This window comes from Eulemur rufifrons, chromosome 20 (genome assembly GCF_041146395.1).
Source record: "Eulemur rufifrons isolate Redbay chromosome 20, OSU_ERuf_1, whole genome shotgun sequence".
In the NCBI taxonomy this organism is placed as follows: Eukaryota; Metazoa; Chordata; class Mammalia; order Primates; family Lemuridae; genus Eulemur; species Eulemur rufifrons.
Genome location: NC_091002.1, coordinates 14,594,998 through 14,622,755, shown reverse-complemented (window position 1 = coordinate 14,622,755; position 27,758 = coordinate 14,594,998). Strand labels below are relative to the sequence as shown.

The following is a 27,758-nucleotide window of genomic DNA, read 5'->3' as shown; positions in this document are numbered from 1 at the left end:
GGTTTTTCCTGCCATCCTAGAGACTTCGAGTTGGCCACCATAAGCCTTTCCCCATTCTGCTGCATAAGCGTCTTGTGGTTGCTTTTCTCCACTCCCGCATGTTAACACAGCTAAATCCTCCCCATGGAATGTGAGTGGAGGGGCTATGCGCCACGTGCTGGCTAGCAGCTTCAGGTAGGGGGTGTGACCCTTCCACACCTGTACCAGACACAGTCGTCACCTGCCTGGGTTCTGTCAGCCCTTGAGTCTACATGCTGAAGGCTGCTCATGGCTAACCTCTGTCCCTCTGTCTGGGGGTTTTCCTGGCCCTGGAAGCATGCTCAGCTGGTGAATAGGGAAAGCTGGAAGGGCCCCAATGTCAGCAGCCTTCAAGCGATGATGGATGGGGACTCAGCGGACAGTTTCCTATGCCCCTCTGTGGGATAACGCTGAAGAATATTCCATACTACCTCCTGGAGGTCCCCGGGAGGATTAAGCTCCAGTTGCCCACAGCAATAACTTCCTTGATTCTGTTTGCTTTATTGGCTCTTTCCTTCCTGCCACACTTCCCCACTCCCCTACACGTGCTTCCTGGGATCACCTCCTAAGCAATCTTCTTGAACTTGAACGCTTGCCTCAAATTTGGCTTCTGGAGAAATCAAAGCAAAGAACTATCCTATCAGCTGAGACCCATAGAAACCCAGCTTCAACCATGCATATGCTGACAATGTCTTAGGGCATGGCAGAGCAGCAAGAGGAGAGAAATCTGGGTCCCCGAGTGGTAGCATGGGGGAGCAGAACCCAACCCGGAGCTGCCATGTGAGAAGAAAACAACCCTCTCTCTTCTTTAGGCCACAGAATTTGTTGGGAATCTTTGTGGCAGCAGCTGTGCCTTATCTTAACTAGCATGCCTTGATTTTCTGCTTGGGAACCACCTCCCACCCCTCCCAGGCCAGGGGTACAGCTGCCCTGCTCTCTCCACTCAAGTCAGGGGAGGCAGGAGATGGCTCAGACCTGGGGTGAGAGGGCACCACACCTCCCAGGACATGGTGAGTGGTTGAGGGCAGGCCCCAGAGTCAGCCCATGATCTCGGGCTGAAAGAGAAACCCTCCTGCCGAGCTACTGCACTGTGGGGCAGAAGTCTGGAGTCTTCCGGGCTCTACTTGAGCCTGTCTGAGAAAGAAGCCACCATGCAGAAGACTTGAACTAAAAGGACGGAAAGGTAAGAGACGATGACACTATTTATGCACTAGATCCGGCCACCCCTGAAACTGGAACCCTAGACTTTTTGGGTAATATATTCCTTTTTCTGCTAAAGTCAATTAAAACCAGGTTTCTGTCACTTGCGACCAAAAGAGCTCTGTTTAATAAAAAATCTGACCCTAAAGAAAACGTTAGCTGGTTCACAATTCCCTGTGCAAAACAGGCCACAAGCCAGATGCTTGAGGCAGACATTTGGACATTCCTTTCTAAGAATGCTCATTTTTATTGTCTCCATGACCCGGATAGCTGAGGAGAAAGCAGACCAACCGCCTTCCAGCTTCTCTGTCCTCTGTGGCAAGTGCTAGGAGACTGCACCGAGTCAGCCGCCTGGTGTCAGGATGGAGCCCTCAGTGCTGGCCGTCCGAGGAGGCCGCACACTGTGCCACTTGGAGACTGGGTGGTGCTGCAGCCTTGGCCCAAGCACCGGAGCTTCAGATGAGCAAGAACAGGACCTATGTCACCCCACAGGTGGGCCCGATGGCACTTGAACCTTGCCAGTGAGAGGAGCCAGAGGGGCGAGGATCCCTCAAAGTCGGCCCTGGTCTCATACTTACCTCTGTAGGGTCTCAGTCAAACCTGAGGCCGTTTCTTTCCTTTTTGAAGGGAGGGTGGGGACAGAGAGGACAATACAGGTGTTTTGGCTGGACTTAGGATTCCCGGCCTCTTCCTCTGATGGCCAGCGGACAGCCTCTGCAGGGGCCGCATCTGCTCACGGGGAACAGGCTGCTGACCTGGGGGTGCTCTGAGGACTGTCCCAGAAAACATGTGTGCAGGGAGGGATGCCCAGCTCAGCGCCTGGCACATCGTAGGTGCTCAAAAAGGTTTCCTTCCTTCCGAAAGAAAAGTGCCGATTTGGAAGAGAAATGTTGACTCAAGCTATAGGATATGCTACTTAAAATGTCCAAATCTTGGTATAACGCCCATGGTGTGGGAGAGAAAGAAGTAAGGAGAGAAGAAGGTAGAAGGAAAGGAAGGATAGGAAAGGAAGGAGGGCAGGAAGGAGGGAGGGAGGACATGAGAACATGGGCTCATTATCCGCATTTCCCTGGGCCAGGGAGGAGCCAGGCAGTGCCCAGGGCACAGGGAGCAGGCAACAGGACAACAGGGTGGAGCTGACCAGCAGGAGGGTCCTGGGCCCTTTCTGCTGCCCCTCCAGCGAGGGAGGGACCGTGGAGACCCCCACCCTCTGGGCCAGCGTCCATCCTTTTGCCGTATCTCAGTCTCCAGGACTTCACTGCTCATCTCCCGCACCACTGGGACTGACCTTCACGGTGAGATGGAGGCACCAAAAGGTCACCGCACTCAGCAGTCACCCTGTGGGACACGCCTGACGCTGCTGTCCCTCCTGCAAGAGAGCGAGCCCACACATCTTACCCAATGGAGGGCCTCCAGCCAGCGCGTCAAGACCTCTGCAGAAAGCCCAGGGCCATGAAAACAGACCAAAGAGTCTGTGAGTTCCCTGCCACATCACCCAGGCATCTCTGCCCACCAAGCTGCCAGCCCCTCCGTGTGGGTTCCCCCCACAATCAGCCAGTTATTCTTCAAACCCACCCCACTAATATAAAATAACCAAGCCCCACCCCAATAACCTGAAATCAAATGTCACCCAAAAAACTTTAACAGGGAACTGTAGCTCAGTGCTCTAATTTGCTTTTTATTTTTATTTATTTGTTTATTTTTTGAGACAGGATCTCACTCTGTCGCCCAGGCTGGAGTGCAGTGGTACCATCATAGCTCACAGCAACCTCAATCTCCTTGGCTCAAGCCATCCTCTTGCCTTCCTGAGTCGCTGGGACTACAGGTACATGCCACCCTGCCCGGCTAAGTTTTTTTTCTATTTTTTGTAGAGATGAAGTCTTCACTATGTTGTCCAGGCTGGTCTTGAACTTCTGGCCTCAAATGATCCTCCTGCCTTGGCCTCCTGAAGTGCTGGGACTACAAGCATGAGCCATTGCACCTGGCCTGTTTTGCTTTCTAAAGAAAGTTTCACAAGAACATTTCATTTATTAAAATAATTTCTGTAAAGTCTTTCAGAATAATAAAATTCATTTTCCCTGCTTGAGTAGCATTTCAAGTGGAAGTACTTTTATTTCAAGGCACCGTAAATGAGCTAAGAAATACCTCTCCGTCCATGTGTGAAAATCCTAAAAAAAAAAAAAAAAAATCCTGCACGGTGATCGTGGCCATCAGGAATGTGGAAAACACACTTTGGTGATATGCACGTGACTGTGTCTGATGGCACGTGTGTTACAGGGCCTGACATCACCACCATCGTTGACAACTTTGGAACGGACCCTACTGTGCCCATGTCCCAAAAGGACAGAGAGGTGAACTGAACAGTTGTAATTAAGAAGAGCCAGGGGGTCGGTCGGGGGACCCTCAAAACCAAAAATCCGTGTAAACGTGGCAGTGTTGGTGTCTCCCCTCCTGCTTCTCTTCCTCCTCACTGCTTCTCCTCCTCCTCACTCAAGTGGGTATCCTCCTGGCGTGTGGACGTCAGCTTGCTCTGCAAAAGGGCCGCCAGTTTTTTGGATGTCTTTTTGAGAAACGTGCTGCCCGGGTGGGCACTGTTCACGTGCAGGTACAGGTCCTCCTGGGTGGGGCCCGTGTAGCCGCAGTCCTCGCAGACGTACAGCTTGTCCCTGCGTTGCTTGTAGGCGTACTGCTGCTGCACCCCGTGAATCTTCTTCAGGTGGGACTCCAAGGAGCAGCGCTGGGTGAAGGCTTTGTTGCAGACATCACATTTGTAGGGACGAATGCCTGCAAGGACGAGGGGCATACACATCATCGGTTGGTCACAGCCAAGCCAGAGCCCCCCGACGATGAAGCCACTAAAAAGCATCATGGGCAAGGATTCATGGCAACATGAGGAAAAGATTAGAGCAGGAGACAAAACTGTCTACAAAGGATCATAACATCCGCACGGGCAAACCTAGCACAAATGGGTGCCAATGTGGCAAAAAATGCCACCTGCCTTTGGGAGGAAGATTTTTACTCTTCCAACTTGTATGCCTTAGTGTTTTTATTTTATAGTGGGCAAAGTACACTTTGTTTTTTTTTTTTTCTTTTTTTGAGACAGCGTCTCCCTCTGTTGCCCGGGCTAGAGTGCCGTGGCGTCAGCCTAGCTCACAGCAACCTCAAACTCCTGGGCTCAAGCGATCCTCCTGCCTCAGCCTCCCGAGTAGCTGGGACTACAGGCATGTGCCACCATGCCCAGCTAATTTTTTCTATATTTACTTTTAGATGTCCATATAATTTCTTTCTATTTTTAGTAGAGACGGGGTCTCGCTCTTGCTCAGGCTGGTCTCGAACTCCTGAGCTCAAACAATCCACCGACCTCGGCCTCCCAGAGTGCTAGGATTACAGGCGTGAGCCACTGCGCCCGGCCACACTTTGTTTTTATATTATTTGGTATAGGTTTCCCCAGAAACAGACCCTGAGACAAAGATTCCAGTGCAAGTAGTTTATTTGAGAACCGATCCCAGGAAGCACCTGTAGGGGAATGAAGAAGGGGGGCATGGAAGGAAAGGAGCCAGTCACTGTGGGGGGCACCAGGGCCTCATCCTGCTGGGCAGGCTCGGGAGACAGCACAGAACACACCCTCGGAATGATCCTGGCTGCTCCTGGGTGGAGCCGAGTCTCCCTCCCTGGCACGTCTGGCCGTGTAGACAGAGTGGACTCCAGTGGGAAAGCTCTCAGGCTGCGGGGGTGGGCAGCTGCAACTTGGACAGGTGTGCCCAGAAATGGCAGGGGCTGAGGACACCAGCAGGATACTAATGGCATCTGCTACAGTTACGAAAATCATTTCCAAACTAGATCTTGTGCTGGCTTTAGAATTAGTGGGACTTGCCTTCTAGTGAGAGTTGACATGTACAGTATACACCAGGGAGCTCAGCCCTACCAAAGCACAGTCATTCCTACCTCCGTTATTGGGCGCTCACCCCGCCTGTGTGCAGTCAGAATGTCAGATAAAGAAATGTAAGCGTACAGCGTGTGTGTGCATGTGCGTGTGTATGTAATAGACTATTTAGATGAGCTTGGACAGCACAGTATTTTACATACTTGCTAGGCCTCTGAATAGCCTGGATAGTTTATTAAAATCTCAACTCATTTCTCCTAAGACCCATTCAGTGGGTCTGGGGGGTCTGGGGTAGGGATCAGGAGTTTGTATTTTTACCAAATGTCCCTGAACATTCCAATGTTGAATTGGCTTTTGGGAACCACTAGTGGTAAGATTCTGGTTCTGGCCCTGCCTGAGGTCAGGTAAGTTAATGGCAGGGCAGAGACCTCAGACCACACCCAACACCCAGTGTCCTCCACTGGCAAAGGCCACCCCTTGAGCCGGCAGCTAGACAGGAGCCTCGAAATCAAACAGAAGGTTGGAATGGGTCTGTATGGGCCCTCGGATCATCTCAGAGCCTAGGGACGGGAGGGCTGCCACCTGGGGGAAGTCCTGAAGCCTCGTACAGATTCCTGGGCCTGCCTCAGGGACCCCAGGCACTAGGTCTAGGGCTGGAGTTAGGAAGCTGCCATTTTATTTTTACATTGAAAAAAGGCAACTAGTTGTTCATATCTAAAAGTATTATGCTCCCAGGCTTAAGGTGCAAAATAACATTAAATTAAAAAATAGGCCAGGCACGGTGGCTCACACCTGTAACCCTAGCACTCTGGGAGGCCAAGGCGGGAGGATCGCTAGAGGTCAGGAGTTTGAGACTAGCCTGAGCAAGAGTGAGACCCTGTCTCTACTAAAAATAGAAAGAAATTATCTGGACAGCTAAAAATATATATATATAAAAAAAAATGAGCTGGGCATGGTGGCACATGCCTGTGGTCCCAGCTACTTGGGAGGCTGAGGCAGAAGGATCGCTTAAGCCCAGGAGTTTGAGGTTGCTGTGAGCTAGGCTGACGCCACGGCACTCTAGCCTGGGCAACAGAGCGAGACTCTGTCTCAAAAAAAAAAAATAAATAAAATAAGTAAAAGCTCCCTCTTTCACCCCATGCATCTCTTCTTCCTTCAGTCCCAACTGTCAACAGTTTCTTGTGATTCTTCATGTTTTCAGCAAACTATATATATATATGTATATATACACATATACATAAAGATTAATAAATATACTTAATTGTTCTGGGTGTGGCCTGAGCAGAAGTCTAAAGAAAGCTTTCCCAGGAGACTATGGTGCAGCCAAGCATGAACTGGAGTATTCTGAAGAAATGCACATTTACATAGGCGCACGCATGGATGGCCTACACATGGATGGCCTGTGCATGGATGGCACACACATGAATGGTCTGCACATGCATGGCACACACATGGATGCCATGCATGCAAAGCTTTGAAGAGAAGGTCTGGAATGTGGCAAAGGCCACTGTGTCCTTTTTTCTCTCTCTACTCACCACCTTCAAACACCTGCTAGTATTCATGATAATTTTCATATTAACTGTGGCTCTTTGGGCAGTGGGATAACAGACCTCCCACCTTTTCTCTTAAAACTATTCCCAGGCTGAGATTAGGGTGATGTGAGGGAGGCCCCTGCCTCAGGCACAAAATTTAAGAGCACAACAAAAAACTCCATGATCAAGGTAAAGAATATTTTAAGGCACTATTTTACAAACAAAATATTGAATGAATAGATAAACCCCCCTGGCCCTAGAAAAGACAGGCCACCTCTTTGGGACTAGTTTTCCCACTTTAGCTTTCACGTTTGCACTGTAATGCATACTTTGTGTTTCTGGCGGCCTTGGGCCCATGTGGCGGCAGACAGCTGGCTCCTGCCACCCCTGGCAGATCAAATGACAAACCTGATTTCAAACCTACAACTCATCAAAACAGGAATTCACCTGGAGACCAGGTTTATCTTCCACTAGTTAACAGAAATAACCTGCTGCTGTGTTGAAACATCCAAACTAAAAATATGGGGAAACCAGTACACTTACATCAGGCTTTAACCTGGACACAACAAAATTCGGAGGGTTCCCACCCCCAAAGGTGATCTGGAAGGAGATGTGCCCCCTAGGAGAGGCCAGCCATGCCACAACTAAGCCCAGTGTGCACAGGGCCATGTCTCCGTTCTCTCTCCATTCAACATATCCTCTGAGCATTCTCTGTGGGGCGAGCACCCAGCAAGGCCTGGACAGCAAAGGCTAGAAGATTTTAAAGCCTCATGCCATTACGACAATGGAGAGTGGGGAAGACAGCCATGTGGGATTGTCTTCCAGGGAGGGGGTGATATTTGAGCCTGGCTTGGAGGATGCGTGACTTGCAGACGTGGAGGTGGAAAGGAGATGGTAGGCCCTGAAAGCTCTAGGTACGGCATTTCTGACTTTTACAAAAATGTGCTGCTCTGCACCCCAGCACTCCTGCCCCTCCTCACCCCCGTGTAAATGCCACCATTTACCCCTCACTCATGGGTGCAGGCAGACACTGTCATGTGTCAGCCCCTTGGAGACCCTTTCTAGGCTTGGGAACAAGCCTCTCCCTCCTAGAGAACCCCCATCCCCCACACGCTCAGGGGGACGAAGGTGGCCAGAGAGAAGTCCTGGGCAAGAGGGTCTGATGCTAAACCCCACCCCTGAAAGAAACATCAGGGCTTACCATCCTGATGCTCTCGAGCAAAGGCCAACCTTGCCTGCATCTAAAGCAAGATATGAGAACTGAAAAGTACCGTGTGTGCACCAGACATCATTAACCTACTGATATCTACGCAAGTACCAGAGTCCAAGGCCACTGAAAAGCCAGGCACTGCAGATCTGCCACTCATTAACTGAGTCCACGTGCAGGTTGCTTAATCCCCTCCATCGCTCAGTTTCCTCACCTGTAAAATGGGGAGCATATTCTCACCCCTCGTATAGCTGCTGTGAGAATTAGCTGAGCTATGCCACGTTCTCAATGGGATACAGCTTCATGAGCTTACAATCCAGCTCAACCTGATGCAAATATGCCCCATGCATAAGCTGGCTGGTAGGCACATGAGTAGTTCACATTTGTTTTTGAACTACACCTATAAGTACACTTTTTATATTTGTATGTGCTTTCTTGGGGTATTATTTCACAACAACAAAAAAAGATAATTTTTAAAAATGTGGTCACTAGGTGGCCGGTGGAGGAGAGAGGAGACTTCTTACAGTCTACCCTTTTGGATGTTGTACCAGAGTCGTGTATTACCTGGTCCAAAAAATATTGTTTGCTGGGTTATCAAAAAGAGTTTCTTCTTTTCAACTTTTCTACTCCTAATAGCAAATCAAGCTTCATATCACAAATACCCAAAGAAAATTCTTCATTATTGGAACTTTCTGCTTGCTCTCCTTGCTATATACCTCAACTGCTCCTTTATCCAAATGTGAAGATTTTTATAGGCTTCCTGTGGGAGTGGACATTTACAGTAATCTCCTGGAAGGCAATTTGGCAATGTCCATAAAGAATCGTAATGTGTCTACCCTTTGGCCCAGAAATTCCACTTCACGGAAATGATCCTATAGAAAGGCTCACATAGGTAGGCAAAAGACATACAAAATATATTATTGGTAGTATTGCCTGAAATTAAAAAAAAAGAAATCTGCAAATGGAAACACATGTCATCAATTGGGGAACAGGAAAAGTACCATGCCTCCACATTGGAAATTTTGTCACGATTTCGTATTAAGAGAAATGCTCTGACATTTGTTAAAAAAAAAAAAAAAAAAGTGAGGTGTATCTACCTGTGCAGATACAAAACAAGCTCCAAAATATATACTACATGAAAAAAGCAAGGTGCATCCAAAACTTCTAGGAGGAAAAAAATGAATAGTGGTTTGCTTTCAGGAGTGGAAGTGGGACCTGGTGTGAAAAATTAGGGAGTCTTAATTTTTTTTTTTTTCATTTTTTTTTGCCCCTAATGACCAAATTACTTTTTTTTTAAATTTTTTTTTTTTAGCTAAAACATAAATTAAGATAAAATGAAAATAAAACAGTGAGGAGAGACAGTTTGATAATTAGAGAAGGCAGTGCTGCAAGACAGCATTCAGGCCACTAGGGGCGGAGGTCACTTAATTCCTTTTCCTGCATCTGCTCCACTTCAAACTACTCCCAATCTGCATTTTTCCCAGTTCCGTCAATTCTTCCCTTTAGGCTCCAAACAAAGACACCATTGTTTTGTCTTCTTCAATCAAGATGGGATTTGTTAGCCTTCTCTTCCCTCTCATCTTAGCCCCTGACGGAAGATAAGGAGAAGATAAGGCGAGAGGCATCCCCATGGGCCCCGACAACACTGCAGACCAACACTGCAGCTTGGCCCCTGCCCCCTCCCCTGCTCCCTGACCTGGAGGATCTGAATTCCTTAGCTTCTCTCTGTGGAATCCAGCAGCTTCCACAGGAATGGCATGTGTCTTGAATGAGTCAGAGTGTAAAGTCATAACCAACATGGGTTTATGACGTCCCCCGGCCAAACCTCCACCCAAGACTGAGTGGGGAACCCCACTCCACTGTTGACAGTGGCTTACTTTCTTCTCTATAGCTTTTTATACTGTCTGAAGTCTTTTACAGAATAAGCTGTCATCTTACAAATGAGCAAAATAAAAATACTTTCCATAAATGCTGTACTTGACCAAGCCTGGCACACAGGGCCGCTCCCCAAGCCTGACTCTGCACTGCCCGCACGTTCCCAGGTGCCTCTGGTCTGCGGACCACACGTTGGGCAGGTCATTATTTTTTATTCTAAAATACCGATCTCCCCCTCCCCCATCAAAAGCGAATCATTTACTTCAACGGATAGCCATTCTTAGGAAGCATCCCAGCTGGTTCAACCGAAAACACTTAAATAAATCCAAAAGAATATTCTATAAAAACAGGCCCATGATGTTTTTCCCAGGCTGTGAACTGAATATGCATTCATTTCTTGAAAGCTCACGCCCCCTCTGTTTTGACTTGAGTTGGGTCAGCAGGCATCATTTCCCACCTTGGCCTCAGGGACCCTGTCAATGTCACTGTAACAGAGCAACTTCTTGGATTAGGTGTAACGGATGCAGCTGGTTCCCACCCAGCCCCCTGGCCTGGGGCCCTGCACATCCCCAGCTGTCCTGTGTGGTGGCAGCTAACAGGGCCTGGCTGTTTCTTCTCTAAGGCATGGGCAGCGGGCGACTGACCTGCAGATGCCCGGGGGTGGGGGGGCGGTATGCCTGCCCTGGGCCAATGTCTGGCTGAAATGGGTGTAGAAATGTAGCAGGTCAACTCGGGGGTCCATCATTCACACGCCAGAGCCCCCTGGGGTGGCTGAGGCTGGACTCCAGCTGACAGCACAGCCTCTGCCCTGTCCCGCCACCCTCCTCCTCCACCCTCAAATCCAACCTAAAGCCACTTGTTTGCTGACATATTTTCACAAAATGTTATGGAATTTTTTCTGTACCAGTTGCTTTCCCTCTTCCAATCTTCAGTCAGACATCATTTAACACTCCCCTCCCTTCCCATCATACACTGTCTTTCTCTCTCTCTCTCTCTCTCTCTCACAACCCCCCCCCCCCCATTTACCTTTTCTTGGTGAAGTCGTATCCAAAAAAGAAGTTCTAATCTTTTCTTTCATCTGCTTGGATATTAATGCAAGACATTTTCAGGCTCTAGTTTTCCTGGATCTTTTTCAAGATGTTTCCTTGTGTTCTGAGTCTTTCCTTAGATGCCCTGTTCCCTCAGTAGTTGCAGGGGATAAGAGATTGGGTGGGGTGGGGGCGGTGCGGTGTTGCAGATTAACCCTGATTCTCTTTTCCACCATCTCTGCCCACTTCATCTATATCACAGCTACGATTCTCCAGAGAAGGGCCCTGGGGTCCCAGATAAGTCTTTAAATGGGTCACAGCCTGGTCTAACTGGACTGCAAGCAAATGTACCCCCCATCAACTGTCTGCTGTATTTATATTAAATGTTTATATCTTTGTTTTTGGACTAAATACAATATTACTTACAACAGTCAATAGCAAAACCCCAACATTCTCAGCCCAAAGGCCAAGACCAAACTCCCACTGAACTCTGGTGAGATCTTTTGGAGCCAGTGAGGTTGGTTCACATGAACTAAAACAATGACCGAGAACCCCACATTTTTGCTCATTGTACTGACTGTCCCTTTCGGGCAGAGCTCAGGAGAGGCAGAGCTGGCCTATTCCTCCCGCTCACAGCACCGTGGCCTGCCCAGAGTTTGCTACCAGCTGATGTGTGAAGAAGCCTCTTTCTGGTCCATGATTACTTGGAGGCACATCTCCATCAGAAAATAGGCCAAGGCAGGGGAAATAAGTCCAAAACATTTCCATAATTTTATCTGTTAATCATTTTAAGACTCAAAATTATGATTAAGAATTTTTGTTCACTTTTGTTTTTTGAGACAGAGTCTCCCTCTGTTGCCCAGCCTAGAGTGCAGTGATATCATCATGGCTCACAGCAACCTCAAACTCCTGGGCTCAAGCAATCCTCCTACCTCAGCCTCCCAAGTAGCTGGGATTACATGCATGTGACACCACACCTGGCCAATTTTTCTATTTTTTGTAGCAATGAGGTCTCACTACATTGCACAGGCTGATCTTGAATTCCTGGTCTTAAGTGATCCTCCTGCCTTGGCCTTCCAAAGTGCTAGGATTATAGGGTTAAGCTACCATGCCCAGCTGAATTTTGATTAATTTTTTAAATGGTTATCTGTAGATTGTAATTATCGTAGTCAGTGTTGTCCAATAGAAATTGAAATGTAAGCCATTTTATAATTTAAAATTTTCTAGTAGCTTCATTAAAACACGTAGCAAGAAGCAGGTGAAATGAATTTTAATAATGTAGTTTGTTTAACTCAATATATCCAAAACATTACCATCTCAACATGAAATCCCTATTAAACATTGAAATGTTTAATGTTCTTTCTTTGCATTAAGTCTTAAAATCTCACGTCCGTTTTACACTTCTAACACACCTCACCTTGGACCAGCCACACCTCTGGGGCCCAGGAGCCACGTGTGGCCAGCGGCTGCTGTCCCGGCCAGGACAGCTCTGTTTTCCATTCCTAGATGCCGCCCAAGTGCCAGCCTTTCCCCTAATGGCATAACTGTGTAAAGGCCTTTGGGAAAGCATCAGGTGGAAGATGTTTTTATTCACCAGTTTAAATGATTTTCAGCACCCCCATAAGAGTCATTAGAAGAGCAGATGGAGAGAACCTGGGCACCTCCGGCCAGGTCCAAGGGGGTGCAGGTTCTTGCTCACTCTGTGGGCAGAGGATATCTCGGCACCACTGAACCCACATGCTCACAGGCTCCTCTGCAACCTACTGAACCCCAAGCTGGAGTGTGCGGTTCATGGTAGGTCTGAGTTTCCCTTTATCTCACCTTCCTCCAGAAGCAAGCAGGCTTCTAGAAACTGCAATAGGGTAGGTGGTGATGCCTCCTCCTCGGGGAAGATGCTGAGGAAGGCGTTGGGAGGCAAAGGGGACAGAGAAGGGGATTCTAGAGAAGATAAAAGACCACGAACTCTGGGACCAGCCAGTTATGGTTCCCAGCTTCACCACGTAAGGGTTGTCTGAGCTCCCTGAGCCTGGTTTCCTCATCTGTGAAATGGGGGTAATAACAGGACCAACTTCTTGGGGTAGTTTGAGATGACAGGAGACACACTGAGGGCCTGGCATGAAGGACAGTGACCATGCTCAGCTTGCTTCTATCTGAAGGAGCTGTGTTATCTTCTTTTTTTTTTTTTTTAATTTCATCTTGTTATGGGGGATACAGAATTGCAGGTTACATACGTTGCTCCTGTACCACCTTTCCCCCCAAGTCAGAGCTCCAGGCGTGTCTGTTCCCCAGGTAGTGCGTGTTGCACCCATCGTGTAGGTATATATCCCTCCCTTCCTCACCCCCCCTTCCCGAGTCAGCACCTTCAAGTGTTACCACTCCCCAAACGGTGCGCAATGCACTCATTGTGTAGGCATACCCCCATCCCCTCCCCCACCCCCCACCTCAGTCTGATATCCAATTGGTGTCGTTCCCAGATTTGTATTTAGGTGATGATCAGGGAGGTTATCTTCTGAAAGGTCTCCCAGTCTCTGCCGAGCCACCCTCCTCACTTGCTCACTCTTCTGCCTCCCAGGGGCAGACACCGTCAACGCCCCACCCAGACCCCTCATCTCAGACCGTCCCTGTGTCTCTCTGCCTAAGGATGCTCCCCAGGAAATCAGACAGTGATGGGACAGGCAGCGGGTGGGGAGAACTGCCTGGGAGTTGCGGGTTCTAGGACCTTGGACCCCTAAGCAAGGCGGGGGGGTTGATAGAGCAACCTGGGGTGCATTCCACGTGGTTCTTTAGAGGGTCCCCAGCAGGATTGTGCCCAGGTTGGCCATAGTGATAACCCACTCATTATTAACATGCTCTGATTGGCTGTCTTCCCTCCCTTCCTCCCCTCCCCACCTCTCATTATGCTTCCTGGGATCATTTCCCATATAAACTCCTCACACCCAATCCTTGCATCAGGGTCTGCTACTAGAGCAGCCCAAACAAAGACACTCCCCAACTGCAATGCCCTTCTTCCTCTGTCCGACTGTAGAAATCCTGCTCATCCTTCAAGGCCCAGCAGAAAGGCCACCTCCTCTGAGAGGCCTCCATGGTATGCTGTCAGAAACAGTACACCTTCCAGTACTTTCCACTGGTATGTGCCACTTTTTCTTCTGTCTGGCACATCTGCTGTTTCACTGTGTCACAGTCAAATGTCTGAGTTATTTCCCCCTATGTGGGCTGAGATCTCCATGAGCACAGAGCTGAGTCCTAGGGCCTGTTACACCTCACGTCCTCAGGAAACCTCTGCCAATTATTGCAGCTTTTCTACTGCTACTAATTAATATTTACTAAGCACTTGCAATGTACGAAGGACTTTATATGTAATTTTTATCCCAAAACCTCACAACCATCCCTTTAGGTGATAGGAATTAAAATCATTGTGCCCATTTTAGAGATGGAAAAACTAAGGTGAAAAGATAGGTAATTTAGACAAAGTCTCACAGTCAGCTAACTCAGACCTGGAGTTCTTCACTACTATGTGACTGACTCAATTTGTAAACTCTTCTCTGAGGAGCTGTCAGTGCCGAGTATTTCTTAGTCCCTATCGATGGAGAATTAATCACAGATGAGGCAACTCCATCAGCTCAATGTTTACTCCAGCTGAAGGTACCAACAGCCAGCCATGCTCCCTAAGCCCCCTTTACTTTGTCCTAGAGGCCACGGTTGGGGAGTGACCACAGAGTTTAGCAGGCGAGGAGCAGAAGAAATAGGTCATGTCCTCAAGGACATCCCCAGAGATGAAGAGCCAAGAAACCCTCCAGGGCAACCACTGACAAGCAACTTAATGAGTGGTCCCCATATCTTCATGCCCCTGGGGTCAGGTGTCCACGCGCCCAGCCCACCAGTGCCCCACCACTCCCTGAGCATTCTCCCCACCCTGACCTCATGGCCATGTAGAAGTCAACCTTTTACTGATTCACTGGTGCTAGGGATTAAAAAAAGAAGCCTCATAGCCAGACCCAAAAGAGTACACACTATAGGATTCTAGCTACCTCACGTTCAAAAATAAGCAACAGTAATTTCATGGTGTGAGAAGCCACGATAGTGGTTCCCCTTGGAGGGCAGGAGGGAGAGACTGGGAAGGGCAGTGACTTCTGGGGACTGGAAATAGTCCGTTTTTTGGTCCGGCTGCTAGTTGCATAGGTGTGTCCACCTTGCAGAACTCCCTAAATCCGTTGAGCCAAGCAAGCACTTAGGATGTATGCACTTTTCTGGTTGTATGATACACTTACATGAAAAGTTCATTTTGGAAAAAGTTTTTAAAAAGGAAAAAAGAAAAGAAACCTTTTAGGATGCCAGCCCTCTCTGCAAGGTGGAGGACACTCTTCCCCGGCCCAGGAGGCAGCACACGGCTGATGCTCTGAGAGCAACCAGGTGTGATATGAACTATAAAGAAATTGGGATCCAGGGGACCTAAGAAGGGCCCTGTGGGGGCTGAGTAGCCGGGAGCCCCATCTGGAGAGAGGAGCGAGCACTTTCCCAGCCCCACCAAAACGCCAGGGGAAACCCTAAACTCTGAGAGGGACCATGGGACTGCAGACAGCAAATCCTACGAGGCTGTCAGGGGGAGGGTGGCAGCCTGGATGGGGCCGTGTGGGTGGGGGTGGGCTGGGGTGATCTGAGGTGCATTGTGACAGGACGAGAGGCTGGGTGGGGTAGGATGGGATTTGAAACTGGGACCCAGACTGTGGCAGCTCTGCACGCGGCCCATCGAGATGAGAGATGTGGAGTCTGGATTTCATCCTGCCCAGAGTTGGACATCTCTTACACGGAAGTGGCACCCTTAGAATTTCCTCAAGGGGTCACTCAGGCAAAGGTGTGGACTACGGGGCCCAAGCAGGGAGGCCCAGAGGCCAGACGTCTCTAAGATCAAAGTAACAAGGCTGTGGCCAATCAGAGGGGCTGGGAGGGAGGCCAGAGGGGACCTGGGACTCTGTGGAATGGATCCAGACACAGGACGGTGAGAGGGGAGGGAGGTGTTGCCCGCCGGGCTCACGCAGGAGGCTCAGGTCAGCTGTAAGGGAGCTGGGCATTTCCTTCTTCCCATCCCTCGGGAGGAACAAGATTCCATGCTGAGATAGGCCGACTTCCCCAGAGAGAGGCACAAAATACTCACAGTGGGACCACAGCAACCACATTCCAGCAGCCAGGACCAAGGAGGCTGCACTGTGACAGCCCCCGTATCTGTGTCATGCATAGTAATTCTCAGAACACTTCCAGCCAGTGATTTGTTTTGAGCCTCACTACCACTCATAACATAATGCCCATTTTACAGAGGCAAAAAACAGGCTATGACAGGTGGCTTGCCTGCCCAAGGTGACACAGCCAGCAGGTGGCAAAGTCAGGAGGTGAACCCAGAGTAGGTGGGGGAAAATAGCCCATCCTGTGATCTTTCCAGAACGACATTCTCTATACTCCCCACTTGGTTCTCTGGTGGGAAAGGAACAGGAAGTCTTGGCCAGAATAACAAAACCAAGTGCAAAGCACATGCCCCCTGCTCACCTGTGTGCGTGCGGACGTGTCTCTTCAGGTCGAAGGTGTCATTGAAGCCCTTGCCGCAGAAGGTGCACAGGTGTCTCTTTACCTGGTTGTGGCACTTAAGGTGACGGTTGAGCATGCGCTGTAGGCGGAAGCCCTTGCCGCACAGGTCGCAGCTATGGGTCACCGAGTCGCCGCATGTGCCTGTGGTGAACTGGGACAGAGAGAGGCCGTGAGGGTCCCCATGCAGGTGGGCATGTCCCGGTGGGCTCACCAGGGAGACCCACCTCCCTGTGTCTCTAGGTTTGGCCTGTCTGTGGCTTCTGCCCCTAAAAATTCCAAGCAGGTTTTGGCTTTGGAGAAGGTGAAACAACAGCTGGCAGTTTCTTCCAGTGTTCATTCTCCCCTTCTTCCCTAGAACAGAATTCTGATTTCTGGCTGGTCATGCTGTCTTACAACAGCCTTACAACAGGCATGGTCGTGTAACTACCTGGCCCATGGGACAGAAATCTCCTTGGGGAGGAAAGAATGGTGCCTTCTCTCTTCTTTACTCATTCCTGCTAGCTAGAGCAAACCCTCCAGGGCAACCGATGACAAGCGACTTAATGAGTGGTCCCCATATCCTCCTGCCCTAGGAGTCAGGTGTCCACGGGCCCAGCCCACCAGTGCCCTGCCACTCCCTAGCCATTCTCCCCACCCCGACCTCATGGCTGGCATGGCCTTGCAGAGGTCAACTTTTTACTGATTCACTGGTGCTAGGGATTAAAAAAGAAGCCTTATAGCCAGACCCAAAAGAGTACACACTATAGAATTCCAGCTACCTCACATTCAAAAATAAGGAACAGTAATTGGACCAAGAGGTGGAAGCACGTGCTGAGGATGGAGAAGCAGAAAGGAAGGAGTCTGGGTCTTGATGATGTCGCGGAGCCTGTTATAGATAATCCCGAAAGAGCCACAATCCATTCCTTCCACCCTGTACCTGCAGGCTGTTCCATCCACCCAGAGATGGAGACGATTCCCCTCCCCTTGAAACTGGGCGTACTTATGACCACTTGGACCAACAGAGAGCAGCGATGATGTGTCAGTTCCAGGTCTTAAGAGACCTTGCAGCTTCTGCTTCCTCCCTCTTGGAACCCAGGTGCCCCATCAGAAGTCTGAGGCCACCATGCTGTGAGGAAGGCCAAGCTAGCTGTGTGGAGAGCCAGAGGCCACATGGAGGAGCACTGAGGGGCCAGATATGAAGAAAGCCTCACTGGACCTTCTAGCCCAACCCAGGGCTGCTACCAACTGAGTGAGTGACCCCAGAGTAGGACGGCTTAGCTGAGCCGTGCCCCAGTTCCTGACCCACAAAATCATGAACACATAAAATTATCATTTTGGAAAGTGACTTGATCAAGATCCCCCAGCTTCATCATCAGTAAAACCATAACCAAACTCCAGTGTCCAGACTCCCTGCCCAGTGCTGTCTCTAAAGAAGAAAACTGAATCTGTATTTATGTGATGAAAAATACCAAATCTGATATATTCGAAGGTTACCAATTCAGATCCTTTAGAAGACATATCCAATTGCTCTGCCAAAATTCTGATTATAAAAACGCCTAAAAAATTTACTTTCACCCAAACATCATGAGCAAGAAGATTGGTCCTTTCCTGGCTCCACACTCTCCTAGCCTCAACTTGGCCTTTCTTTAGTCCATTTAATACCTTTCTCTACTTAAACTAGCTACAGTGGATTCTGCTGTCTGCAGCTAAACTCACATAGTCCTTCCCAAAAATAAAAATTCACTTTGCCTACATTCAAGTTTAAAACTGATGCAATGAACACATATTGTTCTCTTATTTCTCTTTTTCCTCTTTTTAATTAATTTAACCTTTATCAAGCATCCATTCCAAGCATTTTTCCAGACTTCCCTTTTCTCCTTGCTTCCTACTTTCTCCTCCAAATGCTGTCACTCATGTCTAGGGACTGTTGACTTCTTCGCCTCCCTATATTCTTGTTCTATGCTGACTTATGTCCTGTGTGTCAGGTGTTACTGCACTGGGGAATACAAGCCCAATAGGAAGCAATACCTGGCTCTGATGGATCTAGAGTTGAAAAGAGAAGTCTGGTTGGCCAAATGTGGAGGCAGGAAGATGGTCAGCAAGTTACAAGGGGGTAGGGGGAGGGGCATTCAGTTCTGTCTTCGGAGACAGAAGACAAGAGGGAACGAGTCTGAGTGGAGCTTATGTTCCCCTTCCAAATAGGAAACTGATAGGCTTTAAAAACTACTTAAATCCAAGATTCCTAGCAATACTTAAAAATAACTAATTGGCCATCACTGGAGAATTCAGGTCAACCAACTTATCTTTGTTTATAAATAAAGGTAAATAAAGGGAATCAAACATTATTCTGCCTTTCCTAAATGAACCATCCCACTGGGAAACCACACAGTAGATGAGGGGAAGTATCTCTCTACAGAAATACATCAGCTAATATGGAATATTGCTGTTTTTAAAATTATTTTTTTGTAGAAATGAAGTCTCCCTAAGTTTCCCAGGCTAGTCTCAAACTCTTGACCTCAAGCAATCCTCCCACCTCCGCCTCCCAAAGTGTTGGGATTACAGCCTGGGCCACCGTACCCAGTTTATTGCTGTTTTAGAACACCAATAACCCAAAATATTTAGGCCCTGAGCATCAACAGCTGCTAACATCACAAAAAGAGAGATAACCAAGCCAGCGTGGTGGCTCACGCCTGTAATCCTAGCACTTTGGGAGGCCGAGGCGGGAGGACGGCTTGAGTTCAGGAGTTTGAGACCAGCTTGAGCAAAAGTGAGACCTCTGCCTCTACAAAAAATAGACAAATTAGCCAGGCTTCGTGGCGTACGGCTGAAGTTCCAGCTACTTGGGAGGCTAAGGCAGGAGGATAACTTGAGACCAGGAGTTTCTAGGTTGCAGTGAGCTATAAGGTGCCACTGCACTCTATCCCAGACAACAGAGCAAGACTCTGTCCCCAAAGGAAAAAAAAAAAGAGAGAGAAAGAGATAACCAAATATTAAGTGCCTCTTGATAGAACAGACACCTCCATTGTGACATACTCTAACCAAAATAAAATAAATCTGATCAAGCATATAGAGCTGTGTTGTCCAATAGAACTTTCTATGGTGATAGAAAAAAAAAAAATTTCTATTCTGTACTGTTTAATACAGTAGCCACTAATCACACATGGCTACTGAGCACTTGAAATGTGGCTAGTGCAACTGAGGAACTTAATTTTTAGTCTTACTTAATTTGAAAAGCAGCTCAGCTGTAGATCCAACTACCCATTTAGAGAAAACCTAGGGGACTGAGGAATGTCAAACACTGTTGTGATGCATTCAGCAAGATCCAGACTGTTGGGAATTCTACAAAACAAATTCCCCGGAGACATACTGCTTTGCTTTTGATTTCCTAAGTTTCTCTACCCCACGGCTAGAGACCTGCAAATGGGTCACAGCACAAAAGGACTCAAAGGGACCTGACATCCTTTCCTGAAGGTACATCATCTCCCCAACCCAATCTGTTTGGTAAATTACAGAATCCTCAGTAGTAAAGCAACACTTTCACAGCCGGCCCTGAGGCGCACAGTCAAAAGGCAGGTAGGCTGGGAAAGGCCATGCTTCCTAACCTGCACCTGGGATTCCTTACCAGCTCCACTCCCCACAGTCAGGTTGTCAAATCCCATATCCCTGCTGCAGGCAAAAAAATGTTAGATGTTAAAACTTGCTATATGTCGCTGTCAGCTAACCTCCCATTGGGCCCTGTTTCCTGCCCTTCAGCCACCAGACCTGAGTCCTTTCCACGCTCCAGCTGTGGGGCTCAACCCATGCCTCCCTCAGGCCTGCCCCTCTTCCTTCTCCACAACCTTCAAACCCACATCAAGAAACCTTCCCCATTCAGAACTGATCACACTTTTCCTTGTGCTTCTGGCCTGGCATTCACTTTCCTGCAACGGAGTTAATAATATTGCATCTCCCCCCAACCCAAATAATATCTACAATTAGTGGGCACATACCACGTTCCACTCTTAACTCATTCATCCTCACAGCTCTAGGAGGTAGGTACCATTATTACCCCCATTTTACAGACAAGGAAACTGAGGCCCAGAGGGATGAACAACTTGCTCAAGGTCACACAACTAAGAAGAGAAAAAGCCACAGCTTAGATGCTTAACTGCTACTGCCAGACAATGCTGCAAGGAACACCAGGGTGGGAGCATTTTTAGCTCCCAGCTGCCTTGTATATGGCAGGCACTCCATAATGTTACATGGGATGAGTGCTGCCTGTCTGTGCCCAGCACTTGCCCAAACCTGCCCTTCCTGGGAGCCCACTGCCCAGTGTCTTCAACTTATTAAAACTAAGTCATTAAAACAATGCACTACGTATAGGCCTCATTCTTGAGTTGTTTTCCTCCTCTTCCGTTAAAAAACTAATTCTTAGAGAAACTGTGGGTTCAACATTCCTTGCAAAGAACTTGAGGCAGAGAGAAGGAACCTGAACATCCTCAGTAAATAAAAACTCCCCTGCTAACTATGGAAAGAGGGCTCCTTGTTAACGGTTCCGGAAGCAAACTGTGCCACTCCCCTCCCCGCAGCACACAGGCAAGATCTTGGAAATAAAATTGGTTTACTTACTCCTTTAATCCAGCGTTCCAACCTTGTTCACCTCAGGCAGAAAAGATAGATCACCTAAAATGTTGGTTAAGAGACTGGATCTCTCTCATCTACCACTATCTCTCCAGGGGAATCCAGGCATTTGGGGAACATAGGGGCAAATTGGCTACAGAGACTCCCAAAACAACATTGCAATTGTCCTTCCAGCCCTGCATAAATATGCAAGTGGGACACAGTAGAATTTCCCGAAGGGAAAAGCTACTAGCCTCAGGCAAACAATGCCCTCCCACTTAACCCTACCAGGCCCAGAAAAGCTTCAGGCCAGCTGACTTTGAGCCTCAGTCTCACACGTACCGCTAAGCAGCTAGCCCGCGAGCCCGCACAGTGCCGGGCGGCATCCTTTAAAGAGATCTTTTCCTTCGGATTCCAGCTCAAGTCTCAAACCTCAATTCATAACCAAATGCGCCGGGGCCCACCCCGGAGGCAAACCCTGGGAACCAGGAATGTGCGTCGTGGAGGGATGGCCTCTCCCAGGAGAATGCGCGCTGCTTTCTCAATCCGCTGCAAACGCCAGGGTTTTTCCTCTCCGCTATACTCTACTCCCACCCTGGGCAGCGGGTACGCACTGGAGTACCCTGGAATTACCACCTATACCCAGGGCCTTCAGCGCACACAGCGTCGCACTATGGCCCGCTAGCCTAGGAACTGGGTCATGTGATTCATAACCCCTCCCCCCCACTCTCCCCCTCCCACCCCCCACCCTAGCTCCGGCTGAGTCAGTGGAATAGGATTCCTTAATCTCCGGGGGGGCGGGTAGCGGATACCTTTGAGTAAGGCCATCATGGAAGTTCTGCCCAGGAAAGCACAGGTGAGCGTCCAGATAAGATGTTGTCTACAATTCCAGAATACTCAAGGGGGACCCCCCGAAGCGCGACCATAGAGGGGAACAGACGCGCCAATCCATTGGGGGTAGAGGCGCTAAAGAAATCTGCAGGTGAACCCTTTTACCCATCAATTTAATTCAAGAAGATTTGAGAGAAGTGACAAATCGAATGTGCCAAGCACAGACCTCCTGCCTAACAGGCACTGGGAATAGCTCTTGTGAGAGGCCTACTATGTGTCAAGCTGCCGCCACTGTCCTCAACACAAGGATGAGTGTGAAACTCTCAGAATCACAAGGCGCAAGGAACTACATTCCAGAGGGTGGAATTTCGGAGAGCCTGGGTCCCTCCTTTCCGATCCCAAGAACCCCGACAGCTTGGTTATTCTTCAAGCCTTGTGCGCAGAATGGGCTGCTGGGGGAAGATGCCTGTGTCTGAGCCTTTTCGGCACTTCCAGAGGCCACACTAGGCACCAGGCTTCAGGCGGACCGAGTCCACTCTCGGAGCCGGCCGCCGGAGGCAGCGGCGCGGGCAGCTACCCAGCCTGCCGGAGGACGCGCCGAGGCGCCCTGGCCGCGGCCCAGGGGCAGGTGCAGGAGCGGCGCGGCGGGTGCCCGGGTGCGCGGGCGGGCGCGGCAGGGAGGGGCGCGGGCCCCGGGAGCCTGACGCCAGGGCGTGGTGCAGGTGGCGGCGGGGGCAGAGTCGACACCGTACCTTGATTTTCGACCTGGCAACCGGGCGCTGCTTCGCCGCCAGGTGTCCATCGGGGCCCTCGGCGTCGCCGGGCTCGGGGGTTTCGCGCTCGGGGGCGTGCGGGGACGAGCTGCTCTCGGCGCCTCCAGGCTCCCCCGCGCTGCTGCTGCTGCCGCCGCTGCTGCTGCCGCCGTCGCTGCGGCAGTCCTCGTGGGGGTCGTGGAGCAGGCGGCCCAGGCCCACTGTGGAGAGAGGGGCGGCGCCCCGACACACGCGTCGTCAGGCTCGGACGCCCGCGGCAGTTTCACCTGCGGGCGGTGCCGCAGCCTCCCCGCCCCGGACCTGGGCACCTTGCCAAGTGGGCAACGTCGCGGGGGTGGGCTAGTAGGCCCTGGCTCGGCCTCTCGAGCTAGTTTGGGGTGCTGGAGGCCGCTCCTCAGCATGTGCCCTTAGTGCCAGCCCCCGCGCCCACGAGGAATTGAGGGCCAGGCGCGGCGGAGGACCCCGCGCGCCAAGTTTCCTCTCCGGGCGGGGTAGGCGTGTCTGACCTCTCCCCAGATAGCCCCAGAGGGGCTGGTGGACCTTTGTGCACCCTCTTGAGAACGTGGGATCAGAGATAGCCCCAGCTGGCTTTCAACCCCTTCCTGGGCCACCTCAGCCCGCGCTGCAGCCAACGGTCCTGCCGCAGGGCAATTAGAGGCTCTCACTAAGGGAAAGGGGGCGCCGAACGTCCCGGGCTTCCCAGCCTCTCACTCCCCACCCTCCCCCGCCTGGAACGCCCCAACGAGCCCCTCGGAAGAGGGGGAGGAGGTGGGGAGTCCAGCCCCCGGAGACGAGCAGACAAGACCCGCCACCCCTTCCCCCACCGGGGAACCCAGCGCCCAGGCCCGGCCCCCGCGCAGCGCTCACCTGGGATGTAGGTGTCTGCCCTTTTCTCATCCGGGAGCTCATCCCAGCTGCGGACCGAGACCCCCGGGCTCCTCCTCTTCACCAGGAAGACTTTGGGCATGGTGGGGTCCCCTCTCCCGATTGCAGCCCCCTCCTCCCAGCTGCTTCCCGCTAGGGGCGGCGGCGGCTTGGTCCCCGGCTCCTGGCGGCCGGAGCCCGCCTTCCCGCCTCGCCTGCCCTCTCTCTCCACCCCCAGCCGCGACGCGGCCCAGGCCTCTCCCCCGCTCGCCTAGCGACTCCCAGCCTTCCGGTTCGGCGACACCTATGCCTTAAATCGCGGGTGAGACCACGCCGGGGAAAAAGTTTCATAAGGTGGAATAGAAAAGGCACCAGGAAACTTAGGAGTGAGCATGCGCTCTGCAACATAACGGTGTCAACAAGCTCGCTACCTGTCCGACCGGTTCCGGCGGCCGGGGCTGCCTGTTCCAGCCCTTCCTTAGGCATGAATGTTTGCAAAAGAATTTAAAGTCTGTTCTTACCCCCTCCCCTTTTAAAAAGAGGAAGAACATTTTTTAATCAACCCCCCCCCCCGCCCCATTCCCCCATCGCATGCACCTCGGGGCGAACTCTTCGAGGTAAACCCCAGGTCCGCCTCCCAGGGCACCCCCCGCCTCCGCTAGTTGGGGCCTTCCACGAGCTCCCTCCCACCCGCCCCGTGGATTTGTCTCCGACAAGCAAGCCAGAAAATGGCTCAGTTCCTCCTGCGGATCGTTCCTGGGGCTTGCTGAAATCTGAAAACTCTGCAGTCGAAAGGGGGAGGCGGAGGCGGAGGCGGGGGGCGTGAGGGGAGACGCCCCAGGACTCTGATCTGATACAGGGGGGACTTGGGGGCTTGAGCTCCGCATCCACAACAGCCCCCGAAATAAACATAATAAAAATAAATTTTAAAATTCAGCATCTTTAGAACACATTATTTTACTGATTTGTATCATACAATCTTAACAAAAACAAGGTTTGCTCTGCCAAAGCAGCTTCCACCCCAAGACGTTGCACCTCAAAACCCCATCGCCCCAAATAAACACGCAATAGAAACAAAAGCCAAGTGCATGTTATGCAAACGCAGCCTCGAAACACGCCTCCATTCCTCGCCCACTCCCACTATAGCCTTCCCTAACCACCCAATCCCCAAATTCTGGGTCTGGGAAATACCTTTCCAGGAAGCCAGTAAAGTGAAGATTGACTACACCTTCTCGCCGCACCTACCGGGGATGTGGCTGGAAAGCTTTGTATTTATTTTTATTTTTGTCTTTTCCTATCTATGTCTGGAGGGGAGAGGGAGAGCAGTAAGGGCAGTCGGTAAAAGATGCCAAGTTTCTAAAACAAATGTGCCCACGTTGGGGATCGCGCTGCCCTTCCCAAGGCCCTGTTCCGGTGTGCCCAAGACAACGGGCACAGCCTCCTGGGTCGCTGCGGTCGCCCTCCTCCAGGACGTAATCAGACACGTGCCAGCTGTCGGGGGCTGCGGGGGCGTGTCTGGCCCGGGGTGCCTTGGCGCCCGCAGCTCACCCAACAGCCAGCCTCACCTGTCTGTAACCTGACCCGCCGCGCGCCCAGCCCACGGGACCCGGGAATCTATACAGCGGTTTTCCCTGTCCTCTTCCGCCTTGGAATGGCCCTTGGGGACACAGCAGCCTGGTAACGGATTTCTCGGCTTGGCTGGCGTACTCTCTCGGCGCGCGCAGACGGGGCGCAGCTCTCCCGGGGCTGCGCAGGGGACATGAGCGCCATGCTCCAGGTCGGCCTTCGGGGAGTCACCGTCTCTGGACTGAACTCTCAACTCCGGATTTTCGCTGAGGAAAACCAACTAAGAATGAAAAAGACGTTGATCCCGGTGAGCCGGAGGGGAAGGAGGAGGAAGACATTTCTGTAGCGACGCAAGAAAACGAGGCTTCTTTCTTGTCTGTGAGGCTGATGGCGCAGCTTCTGGGAGACTCTGCACATGTATTTTTATCTGCCAACAAACGAGATTTGCTAGAAAGAAGAAACTTGAGTTGAATGAAAGAGTGAAAAATAAAGTAAACCTATGAAATCACAGAATTATTCCCCCATCTCTAAAAATCTTCAAAACTTCACTTCATTCAAAATTCCTTATTTTATAAAAGAGGCAGTCATCCCCACTAATACAACTTTTTTTTTTCTTTTGCCTGATGTCAAATCAATGAATTCCTGGACAACTTTGTCTATTTCCGTTATTTGAAAAGCTTATAGAATGGTGGGATAAAAGGCTAGAAACCTCAACAGCAACGCAACGTTTATGGGTTTAGGGATGAAAACTAACAGAGATAACTACACTTTTATTCCACGATTGTTGGGCGCCCACCTGCTGTATTTGCTAGGTCTTTCTTTGGGAGAAAGGAATTTTAATGTGTTTTCCCTCTCTCTCTTTTTTCTTGATCAGAATCGATAGGGGGTTATCAATACTGTTAACATATACAAAGAACCAGCTTTTGTCTTTGTTGACTTTTCTCTATTGTAAGGTTGGTTTTCTAAGTATTATGAAAGGAGTTGACAGAGCATCCCCGAAAGGATAAAAAATGAACCCAAATCTTTAAAAATCTCAAGCCTGAAGTTGAAAGAGACCGGGGACATACGGTCCACACCCCACCCAATTTGGGGGGTGAGGGGCCTGTATGGTATCCTTGGCAGGTCTGTAGCCAGCCCTGCTTAAATACTTCCAGTTCTGGGAAGCTCACCATCTGAAAAAGCAGCCTAGTCACTGGTTAGACAACAGTGATGTTAGAAAGCTTTTCTTTCTGCTTTGTGGAAATCTGCTTTTCTGCCTTTCCATCTCCCATCTTATTCTGTCCTCCCTCCCACTTCCAAATTTTTGAAAGCAGCCATCTGTGTTCTCACTGAAGACTTCTTTTCTGCAGTAAAGTCAGGTTGAAAATAGACAGGTACAAACCTGCTTGGTGGCACCCTCCAAGCACACAGCTATCAGGAGAGGTTAGGATGTTGGGAAAATATTCCAAAGGGAAAAAATTTTAACTTTGTATTGAAGTATAGTACGGTATTAGAAACATGGACAAATCAGAAGTACACAGCTTGATATATTTTTACAAACTGAATTTACCTGTGGAACCAGCACCCATGAAGAAGACAAGACGCCCTGCTGTCGCCATTTCATTCAACGTTTGATCCGCTTTCTTACAGGTACAACAAGACACCCCCCCCAAAAAAAAAAGAAAGAAAAAAAGAAAAGAAAGAAAGGCATAAGAATTTTAAAGGAAAAAACAAAACTATCATTATTATTTGTAGTCAGTATTATTGTCTATGTGGAAAATTCAAAAGAATCTATAGATAAATCATTAGAATTAATAAGTTTAGCAAGTTACTGTATAAAAAAATCTGTGTGTGTGTGTGTGTATGTGTGTGTCAACTACAGTTCTACATGCCAGCAACAGTCAGAAAAATAAAAGGTCTAATGAAAAAATTGATTTACAGCAACAACAAAAATACAAAGCACCTTGCAATAAATTTTTAAAAGTATTGTTCAGGCTCTTTGTGAATGAAATTCGAAAACTTTATTGGAAGACATTAAAGAAGACACTAGTCAGTGGAAAGATTTACCATACAAATGGATCGGAAGATTCAGAATAAAATAGAGGCCTCCAATCCCCAAATTCATCTGTATATTTAATACAATTCTTTAAAATACTTGACAAAAGGTCTTTTTTTGTGGCACCTGATAAACTTGTTCTAAAGTTCATGTGAAAAAAGAGTCAAAACACTCCTGCAGAATGACGAGGCGTGTAGACTTGATCCATCAGATACCAATGGTAATCAAAATGGTGTGGCATTGGTACACAGAGACCACAGACGTAACAGAGAGCCCAGAAACAGCCCTCCACACAGGTGCATACGTTTGACTTATGAGAGAGGGCATTGCAGAGCGGTGGGGAAAGATGTGGCATTCAATACGTGGAACTGGAACATGTGGTTATCCAGTTGAAGAAAAATAAGGGAGATTGAATAATGCACATGCGTATCAATTTCTGGTGCATTAAACATTTAAATGTGTGTGATTACATATACGTATATATACAGAATAATATCTTTATGACCATAGGATACAGAAGAATTTCTTAAAACCCAAAAGCAGGGGGGAGGGGGGACAAGGGCAATATATGTAACCTAAATTTTTGTACCCCTATAATACGCTGAAATAAAAAAAAAAATCTAAAAAAAAAAAAAGAAAATTCCTGGAACATAGAAAATGTTTAATAAATATTTGTGAATGAATGTAAAAAAAACCCAGAAGCAAGCCATAAAAGAAAAGATTTGATAAATATGACTGCAGAAAAATTAAGAATGTCTGTTTATCCAAACACACAATAAGGAGAATGACAG

At 49.4% G+C, this 27,758-nt stretch overlaps 1 protein-coding gene across 2 annotated transcripts; it reads right to left on the bottom strand.

Annotated features, from left to right (window-relative positions):
• Positions 1-3,207: 3,207 nt before the first annotated feature.
• On the bottom strand, positions 3,208-25,041 carry OVOL2 (ovo like zinc finger 2). Of its 2 annotated transcripts, none has more exons than XM_069496130.1 (4): positions 24,742-25,041; positions 22,482-22,702; positions 16,282-16,471; positions 3,208-4,002 (listed from the first exon to the last, which is right to left on the bottom strand). In XM_069496130.1, the coding sequence occupies exons 3-4, from the start codon at positions 16,394-16,396 to the stop codon at positions 3,686-3,688; spliced, it is 432 nt and encodes a 143-aa protein (XP_069352231.1). In that variant the 5' UTR covers positions 16,397-16,471; positions 22,482-22,702; positions 24,742-25,041; the 3' UTR covers positions 3,208-3,685. The 2 variants fall into 2 exon arrangements, with proteins under 2 accessions (XP_069352231.1, XP_069352230.1); XM_069496129.1 differs by lacking the exon at positions 24,742-25,041 and adding an exon at positions 23,370-23,748.
• Positions 25,042-27,758: the final 2,717 nt, after the last annotated feature.